Consider the following 10,961-nt stretch of genomic DNA (forward strand, 5'->3'; position numbering starts at 1 on the left):
TTTTTTTTTTTTTTTTGACATTTGCCAAGACCAGAGAAGCAGAGGCAGAATCTCTTAGAACTTCTCCTTGTGTCATTATCTGTCTTTACTTGTTACTCAGTATATTTAATTAATATTTTACCCTTAAATATAAGTATTAATATTACAGTAGACTTGTGGCCTGGTAATGTCTGAGTAGCTACTTTGGGCCCAATCCCCCCACAGATGACAAACAACTGTAAATTGTGGACAAAATGCCAGAAACCTTCCTGAAGGCATTAGCTGTTACAGTGTGGTCAAGAGCAGGTAGTTACCAGAAGAGGTTGGGGGAGGGGAGGCTTGTTGGTACTGGGAAGGAGGTAATTGCACTGGGGAAATCCCTGCCTGCCCCTTTAGATTTTTCTTTTTTCTTTTTATAAGTTTATTTATGTTGAGGGAAGGAAGGGGAGAGAGAGAGCATGTGCAAGAGAGAGAGAATTCCAAGCAGGCTCTGCACTGTTGGTGTGGAACCTGATGTGGGGCCAAACTCACAAACTGTGAGATCAAACCATGAGATGTGAGATTGTAGCCTGAGCCATACTCAAGGGACAGATGCTTAACCAGCTGAGCCACCCAGGTGCTCCAGAGTTTTCTTTTTGTATTGAGTTGTATTGAGATATAATTGACAACATTGTGTAAGTTTGAGGTCCGCAACATCTTGGTTTGATGGATTTATATATCGCGGTATGATCACCACAGCGTCAGCTGGCACCTGTATCATGTCACACGTATAATTATCATTAAATTTTTTTTTTAAGTTTATTTGAGAGAGAGCACACATGCATGCGCGCACCGGCATTGGGGAGGGGCAGAGAGACAATCCCAAGCAGGCTCTGCGCAGCACACCATCATGACTCGGGGCTTGAACTCCCAAACCATGAGAAAACGACCTGAGCCAAAATCCAGTCAGACCCTTAACTGACTGAGCTATGCAGGCACCCCAGTTACCATTTCTTTTTTGTGTTGAGAACACTATTCAGATCTAGTCTCTTAGCAACTTTGAAATTTATAATGCAGTGTTGTTGACTATAATCAGGAAATTTCCTAGTTTTAATGGCTTTTAGCGTTGGGATAAAAAATCTCTAGTGTTCCCAGAAGGCAGGAGTTTGGGACTTGGCAGCGAGAGTGCCAAAGTGACAGGGGAGAAATCCTGGAAAGGAGGAACCAGGGAGGGGGAGGCTCACATTTAAACCTCCCAAATACCTGGGTGACTCCTGAATCACATTTGTTTGCATGGACTGAACTTGAGGCAGCCCAGCTAAGGGTGAAAGAGCTGAAAGAACTGAGCTGAGATTCCTCTTGCATGGGACAAGCTTGCAGTTTGACCTCAGCCAAGTTCACTGCACTGAGAAAAGGAGTGGGGGACTTACTGTCCTTGGAGGAACATAACAGAACTCAGTTTCTCCAGTGTATCATTATGTCTAGACAACAGGAAAATGTGCCATTGGCCTATAATCAAGAAAAAAGAAAAAGTAGAAAAAGAAGGAAAAAAACTTCAGTTAGTTCCAGACCACCCTGATATTAGGGTTAGCAGAGAAAGATTATAAAGCAGCTATTTCCATTATAGTCAAAGATGTAAAGGAAAGTATGGTTGTAATGAATGAATGAAAAGATATGTTAGTAGTGAAGTAGAAGCTTTATTATAAAAACAAAATGGAAATTCTAGAATAGGAAAATAAATCATCTGACATACAATTCACTGTGTGGCTTTAATATCAGCAATATCTTTAATAGAAGAAAAGAGCTGATACACTTGGGAATAGATCAATAATAACAAAACAGTAAAATAGACTTTCCGACATTTTTGAGGGTGACCCAGAATAAAAAGTAAAATTTTCATTGACTTTGCAGGCACAGGCACATGCATACACGTGTAACTGAAACTGTGTTGTCCATGATGAATTTTTTTTTTAAATGTTTTATTTATTTCTGAGAGAGAGAGAGACAGCGTGAGCAGGGGAGGGGCAGAGAGAGAGGGAGATACAGAATCTGAAACAGGCTCCAGGCTCTGAGCTGTCAGCATAGAGCCTGATGTGGGGCTCTAACCCACCAACTGTGAGATCATGACCTGAGCCGAAGTTGGACGCTTAACCGACTGAGCCACCCAGGCGCCCCTGTCCATGATGAATTCCGGTATTTAATGTTCTGTTTCATTAAAAAGAAAAGAAGAAGAAGAAGCTGGTCCCAAATCACTAAGTTGATGTCCCCACCCAAAAATGGGAACACTAGCATAGACTTCAAAGACTGCGGCACCATGGGTCAGGGATTAGGGGAGAAGCCAAGCGGGATCCCAGGGTGGTAACTGAGTGACCTGCCTGCTTCCTTGGAAGACGGGTCATTGTTGAGGATTGGGTCATGTGCCCAGATGAGGGAGTGTCTGTCCTGTCCCCAGTCCAGTTTGGAAGTTCTGTTCTAACCCTGACCGATTGGTCATGGGACGAGTCCTGGAGTGGATGGAAGTAAAATCCGACCAAGCTGTCCTGACAAGTGATGAATTCTTTGCCTGTAGATCATGACTGACTTTGTGCTCTCTGAGGCAGCTCAGTAATATCTTCGCTCCCTTCTCTGCCACAGAGGAGCCAGTGGTATTAGGAGATTCACTTCCATGGGGCCACAGATTTAGCTCACACTAGATAGTGCTGTATGCCAGTTGTATGTTTGGTGCTGTAGAAGGCGGGTTGCGAAAGCAGGTTTTCTATGGGGCCGTGTCAGAAGGAGAGGCTCTTGTCTTAACTAGACTCAATCGAGTAGCTCACCAGACTTGATCTACACTGCGCATCTTAAGAAATGTCCAGTACGATGCTAGTTCTTGACATTTTAGTTTGAGAATGTTTTTTTCTAAATAGAAGCATGTATATAAGCTCTGTGTTCCACATGCAAGGCCACTGAGAGCTCCATGGAGCAGCACCCTCTTGTGGTGTAAAAACTTGCGGAGCAGGGGATTGTTCTGGTGACAGTTACTTGCCTGCTGAGATAGCCACAGGACTGGCCTTTGGAAGGAGTAAGACACAGAGTACCTGCTTTAAGGTGCCCCTTGCAGTCAGCATACATGTCCTTTTTCAGTCCCTGAAGGCAAAAGTAAGACAAATGAGTGAAGTTTTAGGGGAGAGCATGTGTTGCTTCGGTTGATAAAGAATGTTTAATGGAGCCATTTGCCTGGCTGGTGGGTTGCCAGAGAAAGTAATTGCTTCCAGACTATTAGAAATTCCCAAGCAGAGGCTAAGTGGCCATCTTTCAGGATTGTCACAAAAAAGCCCCCCCCCCTTTTTTTAATATACTTTATGTGTGTATGTTATGTATTTTTTGAGGGGGGCATACAAGTGAGCGAAGGGCAGAGAGAGAGAAGTGGGGCTCACCCGACGCAGGGCTCATGTTCACCCAAAGCGGGGCTTGAGCTCACCTGAGGTGGGACGTCAACTCACGACCATGAGATCATGACCTGAGCCAGTCAGGTGCTTAACAGCTGAGCCGCCTATGCATCCAAGAGCTTTCTGCATTAGCTAGGTCTGGTCTCTTAAGTTCCTTCTCTTTCTGAGTGTTCTGTGGCCCAGAGCAGCTCTTTCCCCGGTCATGGCCTGTTTGCAAAGCCTTCACCTGCCCACTGACCCACCAGATGTCCTTTTTGCCAGGTATTGGCTCCTGCAATCCACATACAAACCGTGTATGTGCTTTGACATCACACAACTTCCTCATACCCACAAAGCCACAAGATACAAAGTAGTGTTGAGTTTTAAAAACAAACGTTAGTGACCGAATCAGTCACTCCTCGATGGTAAATACCCATTAGCACACCTGCATGTAATTTAATCACCCTCTCGGCCCCTCTGGACTTAATGTAGCCACAGTCTTGTTTTCCTTTCCCAAGATGATGTGTTTCTGAAGTGTTCAGAAATGCTGGCAGACCTGAAGGTGGTTCTGGTCCATAGACTCGTAAGAGGCACCCCGAGGTCGTTGAGTGAGTGCCATGGTCCCTCCTCATACACTCCTGACCCATGTCTGCAGGGCCTCTCTCTCTAGTGCCACGCTTTGTGGTTGGCACCCGAGATCCAGACGACATGTAAGGCTAGTTCTTGACCTTAGTAACAGTCAGAAAAGGAGAGAATTCATTGATTTTGGTTATGTGTTGAATTGTGATAATCAGCAAGTTCGGCTTTTGGCTAGTCACGTGAACCTTATGTGGGAGTCCCTTCACTCGCCTGGGCCTGTTACCCCTCACCCTGTTGGAGGGTGGGGTCTCGTATTCACCCAAGACCTGGTCTCGGCCGTGGTTCACGTCGGAGGCCACAGATGGCAAAGGCGGCTCGGAGGCCAGGCGGCTGATGAGTTAATCTTCAAGAATGTCAGGCTCTCCTTCGCTGCTGACTGAGGTCAGGGCAGAGGCCAGATGGGCATAGTCTAACGAGGCTCGTTCTAAGAGCACCGTCCGGGCCTGTCTCGTTACAGCAACGTGGTGGAGAAGTGTGTCACTCACGCCTCCCGCACGGAGCGCGCTGTGCTGATCGACGAGGTGTGCACCATGAACGACGGTCCCCACAGTGCCTTATACACCATGATGAAGGACCAGTATGCCAACTACGTGGTCCAGAAGATGATTGACGTGGCGGAGCCCGCCCAGCGGAAGATCGTCATGCACAAGGTAGGCCGGCCAGGCCAGGGCATGCCGAGAAGACGCACACGGCCTGCGCTGCTTGGCGCTCTGCTCTGAGGTGCCCACGGAGGTGGGCGTCTTGCTGCCCACTCTCCCCATGGCTCCTAGCCCACTGGTGTGAAAGAGCCCTAACTCCATCTGCGGGGNTGGAAGTTAGAAGCATGTCCATTCATTCATTCACTTGACAAACACTCGGGTGCGTACCTACAGCGAGCCCCCCTTTGGCAGGGCTCCTGGGTTTGCATCCAGTGGCACCGTGCACAGAGGTCTGCGCTGGTGCTGGGGAAGTGCCGGGGAGGGCTGTGCCACGGTGCGGCAGGGTCTTTTCCTAATGTGAAGGTACTGAGAAAGCTCCCCGAGAGAGTGACCCTCCCCAGGCACAGGGAACCTGGCAGAGCAGGGGACAGAGGGGGTATCTGAAGAAGCAAAGCGAGCTCAGGAGAGCAGGCGTATGGCTGTGGGGTCACGCTGACGTTTCCCATGACTGTCCCGGCTGATGAGTGACTTAGAGGAGGGGGACAGTAGGAGAGGCGACAGTGAGGAGGCTGGGCAGGAGGCAGCGGCTGTGGGAGTGAGGCCGGGAGCGTGGCAGCTGGCCCCCTGGGGGAGGCTAGAGAGGAAGAGTCATGCCGGAAGCCCCGGCACCGGGTCCCACAGCGCCCACTGAGGCCAAGGAGCAGGCCCATCACCTCCCTCCTGCCCCCGAGTCAGGGGAAAGGTGGAGTCTGACAGTAGCGCGCCTGCGTGTGGACGATGCACAGGGAGGCCGGGCCTCCCTGGCAGCTGGGCCTGCCGGCCAGTCCCAGCGTCAGGATGCATGGAAGAATTGTGTCATTCATGTCTCTTAAAGGAGAGCCATCAAAAAGCAAGGGGGTCCTGAACCTCACGTTCTGATGACAAAATGAAAGCGTAGCACTGTCACAGTCCTTTCTCCAGAGGAGTGGAGGCGAATGGCGTGGGTCCCACACTCAGGATCGAGCTGGGGCTGTGATGGTCCCCACGCGGGCTGCAGGTGAGGGCGCCAGAGCTGCTGTGCCCGCATCCTGCAGTGCAGAAGCACTTTCCAGAGCCACGCGACACTTCCTTGGCTAGGCAGACAGAAGTCGTGGCCTACATGGAGCCCTCGAGGTAGAGACTGTCCATCTCCCCGGAGGTGGGCGCCCGGTGTGCCTGAGTGTGCAGGGGCGCATCGGGACGGGGAGCAGCCTGGCGAGCGCCGCCCTTCACCGTGCCTGTGGCACCAGTGGCAAAGCCAGCGATTGTAAGACCACGCACCCCGTGCCGTAGCCAGGGTTGTGGAAAGGTCCACGGGCTCCCCGCGAGGAAGCACCTCTCGTGTCAGGGATGGAAACAGACGAGAAGAGAATGAGCCGAACCTGGGTGCTGCGAGAGGTGGGGGGCAAGCCTGGCGCCATGGGCAGTGCTGGGGGTGCAGAGCGGGGAGGGGTCCCCGCTGCAAGACCAAACACTTGTGCCTCATTAGCCATTTGACTTTGGCTGTGTGACTCCACCCCTGTGAATGGGGATAATCGCAGCTGCCTCCTGAGGCATAAATGAACGGTGCCTGCCGACACGAGTCATGGCTCTTGTCGCTAGTTTTCTGTGATCCTTGGTGAACTGGAGGCAGGACCAGGTGATGAGCTCAGCGTTCGTGATGCCCAGAGAGAAACTCCCTGCCCAGGGGAGCCCAGGCGCCTTGAGTGGGGCCGAGAGGCCAAAAGCAGTCTCAGATGGCACTGCGCAGGGTCACTGTGGTCGTCAGGCGGGCTGCCCGTGCTCTGTGCCCTGGCCCAGAAGTGGTCTGTGGCCAGCCCCCTCCAGAGCCCTCGTGTCCTGTGTCATTGCTCATCACCTCAGCCCTAGAATTATGGCACGTTGACGGAGCCAGGGGCAGGTGCCGCCTTGTGGGCACGCGTGAGCATCTGGGTGCCTGGGAGCACAGCGTCAGCCCGCCCGGTCGGTTTGCACTAACACAGACTGCTTCCTCCCCAGATCCGGCCCCACATCGCAACTCTCCGCAAGTACACGTACGGCAAGCACATCCTGGCCAAGCTGGAGAAGTACTACATGAAGAATGGCGTCGACCTAGGGCCCATCTGTGGCCCCCCAAATGGTATTATCTGAGGCAGTGTCACCCCGTCCCCTCGTTCCACTGACCTCACCGGCCCACTGGCGGATCCAACCAGCAACCAGAAACGTTCCAGTAAAGAAGCTGAGGCGGGCACATGGCTGCTCCAGGGTCACCCGCTCCTCCAGAGAAAGGAATCAAATCCACAAGTGGAAAAGCCTTTGTAAATTTGTTTAATTTTATTACGCATAACATGTACTAATTATTTTTTTTAATTGACTAATTGCCCTGTTGTTTTACTGGTGTATAGGATACTTGTACATAGGTAACCAGTGTACATGGGAGGCCACATATTTTGTTCAATGTTGTATCTATAGTAGACGTGTGGAAACTTTCAGGGTGGTTGGTTTAACAAAAAAAGTCAAAAAAAAGAAAAAAAGGTTTTTAATCCATTTTGCCTTGCCGGCAAGTTTTGCAAATAGCTCTTCCCCACCTCCTCATTTTAGTAAAAAACAAAAACAAAAACAAAAAAACCTGCGAAATTTGAATTTTGTTAAATGACCCCAAACTGGCATTTAACACTGTTTATAAAACATATATATATATACATATATATATATATATAAAATGACAATTGTTTTAGAGTTGCTGAAGCCTCAGTTTATGACATTAAGTTTATGAAACTTGGAAAAATTGCCTTTTTTGGAGACTATTATGCTGAAGAAGATGTGCAGCGTGTTTTGGGAGGGGGAGACGTGAGCTCCTAGGAGGCCCCTCAAGGCCGGGCGGGTGGATTTGTTTACTGCCTACTGGATGTTTTTCTGTTAACATTGAAAGGCAAAATCAATTGATTATTTAGCATGAGAAAAAAAAAAATCCAACTCTGCTTTTGGTCTTGCTTCTATAAATATAGAGTGTATACTCAGTGTAGACTTTGCATATATACAAATTTGTAGTATTTTCTTGTTTTGATGTCTAATCTGTATCTATAATGTACCCTAGTAGTCGAACATACTTTTGATTGTACAATTGTACATTTGTATACCTGTAATGTAAATGTGGAGAAGTTTGAATCAACATAAACACGTTTTTTGGTAAGAAAAGAGGATTCGCCAGCCCCGTGCACTCAGTGTATATTCACACGTTTTATGGTCGTAGCACATAGTGTTGTATATTGTAAATTGTAATTTCAACCAGAAGTAAATTTTTTTTCTTTTGAAGGAATAAATGTTCTTTATACAGCCTAGTTAAATGTTTAAAAAGGAAAAAAAAATAGCTTGGTTTTATTTGTCACCTAGTCCCACAGTAGCAAGATCCTTTCTAAATGTTATTCAAGATGATTCAGTTCACACTAGTGTTTTTTTTTTTAATCCTAAAAAAGTAACGTTTTGCTTATTTTGTGACGGTCATGAGGACGTGCAAAGTTCAGCCCTGCCCCGGCTTTCCTCACAATCAGAGCCCCCCTCACCTTGTAAAGTGTGAATTGCCCTTCCTTTTTGTACAGAAGATGAACTGTATTTTGCATTTTGTCTACTTGTAAGTGAATGTAACATACTGTCAATTTTCCTTGTTTGAATATAGACTTGTAACACTACACGGTGTACATTTCCAGAGCCTTGTGTATATTTCCAATGAACTTTTTTGCAAGCACACTTGTAACCATATGTGTATAATTAACAAACCTGTGTATGCTTATGCCTGGGCAACTATTTTTTGTAACTCTTGTGTAGATTGTCTCTAAACAATGTGTGATCTTTATTTTGAAAAATACAGAACTTTGGAATCTGAGTTTATGTTTGTTTTCAATCCCCACCCCCACCCCCACCCTCACCCCCTTAGNTTTTGACCCAAAGATGTTGGGTTTGGCCTGCCGCGTGCTTTCATAATTGAGACCTGACACGTCAGTCCTGATTCCCGGCTTCTCTTGAAAACTGGATCCCCGGGCCCGGGGGTCTGCTGTCCGACGCGAGGAGCGCCCTCCAACAGCCTGCGCCCCGCGGTGTGGCCCAGGCACGGGACCCTCATCTGCTCTCTCAGGCCTTGGCGGCAGCGTGCGCCGCGGGGCTGGATCGGAACTCAGTCCGTCAGGAACGACTCCTGGCTACGGTGCACGTTGGGGCATCGAATTGTGCGAGGCAGGCGGCAGCTGAGGCATCTGGGCTGCTGTCCGGCTGTCCCGCCTCTGCTCCCAGGGTCCCCGCCCCGTTCTCCAGGCTGTCCCTGCCCCCGTCCAGCCTGCCCATGCTCACGTGCCCAGGCCGGCCCAGGAGCCGGGCTTGCTCACCTTGCTTGTCCCCCCCCTGACCGGGGACCCCTCCCGGCTTTCCGGACAGGAGGCTGTAGCTCATGGAGGTGGCCGCCACCTGTGTCAGAGGTGCCCGCCTTTCACCAGCCTTCGCTGCCACTGAGACCGGCCGGTGCCGGCAACTAGGGGGTAGCTCAGCCCGGCGCCAGGTGGGAGCCTGCACTACCTCATGTCTGCAAGTGGGGTCCCAGGCTGCTGGCAGAAGAAAACTGCACGACCCCTTCCCGAAGGTAAGGGACCGTCACTAGCAGGCTCTGCGGTCCCGGGAATAAAGGGAGGGAAGGGAAGCCGAGCTACGGTGGGTTTTGAGTCCAGGACCTGGTCGTGCATCAGTGGCTGAAATCGGGGCCTTCCCGGAGCTTCTCCCACCGATGGTGCTCAGCTCCCCCCCCCGCCCCCCCATCCCAGACCACGCTTTAGAGGCACTGCCAACTGTCTGTGTGTGTGTGACTCTGAATGTCCTGGTTCCGGAACCCAAACAGACCGAGTTCAAGTCTGGGTCCCTCCACTCACTGTGCACGAGGGGTTCCTTCATTGTTCACCAAATGCCTCCCTGGGAATCGGAGGTGGTGGTAAGTTCTTTGTGAAGTGGTTCCCCCTTCGTGGCTCAGAAAGTCAGGACTATTGAGTGGGTGTGGTTTTACCAGCCCCTCGTGGAGTCAGTGTACAAAGCGGCCTGGTGGGGGGTGGGGGTTTCTCCCACTTGCCCACCATCTTTGTGACCCGAGGCCAGTAACGTCCTCTGTTTGCACCCCTGCCCCCACCCGGCTTCCTCTTCTAGAAGATTGGAGGAGGGGCTCCTGGGTGGCTCAGTCAGTTAAGCCTCATACTCCTGATCTCCTCTCAGGTCAGTCGTTGAGTTTGAGCCCCGTGTGGGACCCTGTGCTGTTGGTGCAGAGCCTGCTCGGATTCTCTCTCTCTTTTTCCTGCCCCTCCCCCGCTTGGATGATCACTCTCTCTCTCTCAAATAAATAACTTAAAAAAAAAAAACAAAATTGGGGCACCTGGGTGGCTCGGTCGGTTAAGCGTCCAACTACGGCTCAGGGCATGATCTCATGGTTCGTGGGTTCGAGCCCCACATCAGGCTCTGTGCTGACAGCTAGCTCAGAGCCTGGAGCCTGTTTCAGATTCTGTGTGTCCCTCTCTCTCTGCCCCTCCCTTGTTCACACACACTCTCTCTCTCAAAAATAAATACAAACATTAAAAAAATAAAAAGAACAACCCCCAAATTACTTAAAAAGCTCTTATTAAAAAAAAATAAAAGATTGTAGGAGCACCCAGAGATGTGTCAACCAGAGCTGTTGAGGAACACATGTCCGGTGCCTGACACATACCAGGCAGTCACTCCCCTAATGCTGGGTGTCGTCCTTCCCACCTGGACTGTGTGTGCTCTGTACTCTCCCCGTCTTCCTCTTAGCGTTCAGTGAGGCGCTCTGCCTTGGTGTTTCGCAGCGCTGGCAAAGCCACGTCCCAGGCTGCAAGTGTGATCGCCCCCCACCCCCCACCCCCGCCCAGCACCTCTTTGCAAGCCTGTGTCTCTCAGGCCTGGGGAGGCGTTTCAGGAAGTCAGACAAACACGAGGTTCAATCCCAACTGAGGCCAAGGTTGCTTGTGCGAAAGGAGGGAGCTAACAGAAGCTATGTCAAAGGTTGGTTGGGAGGATTCAGTGAAACGATGTAGTTTAGCATCGTGCTCAGCACGTTGGTATAATTTTTTCTTACCCCCAACCCCTCTCATCCAGCGTCTGTGCTCAGGTTTGAGCGAAGCCAGCAACCCTTGTGTGTCATGTGAAGGAGTTTACGTACTAAGGCCATTTGCTGTGAACCAGCTCCGTCTGCACCAGAGATGGTTTTTACGTTCCTCACACCGGTCCTGACAGCAACGCGTTTGGACAGGTCCGGGATCTGATGCAAGTCCCCTTG

General features: G+C 50.3%; 1 protein-coding gene across 1 annotated transcript in view; it reads left to right on the forward strand.

The window, feature by feature from the left end:
* PUM1 (pumilio RNA binding family member 1) overlaps positions 1-8,522 on the forward strand; it is a 126,839-nt gene extending 118,317 nt beyond the window's left edge. Inside the window, exons 20-21 of the mRNA XM_077763553.1 lie at positions 4,462-4,654; positions 6,659-8,522. Of these exons, the coding sequence (XP_077619679.1) occupies positions 4,462-4,654; positions 6,659-6,790 (325 nt within the window). The 3' untranslated portion in view covers positions 6,791-8,522. The remainder of the gene's footprint in view (positions 1-4,461; positions 4,655-6,658) is intronic.
* The last annotated feature ends 2,439 nt before the right edge of the window (positions 8,523-10,961 follow it).

The sequence above is a fragment of the Crocuta crocuta genome, unplaced genomic scaffold, assembly GCF_008692635.1.
Source record: "Crocuta crocuta isolate KB4526 unplaced genomic scaffold, BGI_CrCroc_1.0 scaffold214, whole genome shotgun sequence".
Taxonomy (NCBI): domain Eukaryota; kingdom Metazoa; phylum Chordata; class Mammalia; order Carnivora; family Hyaenidae; genus Crocuta; species Crocuta crocuta.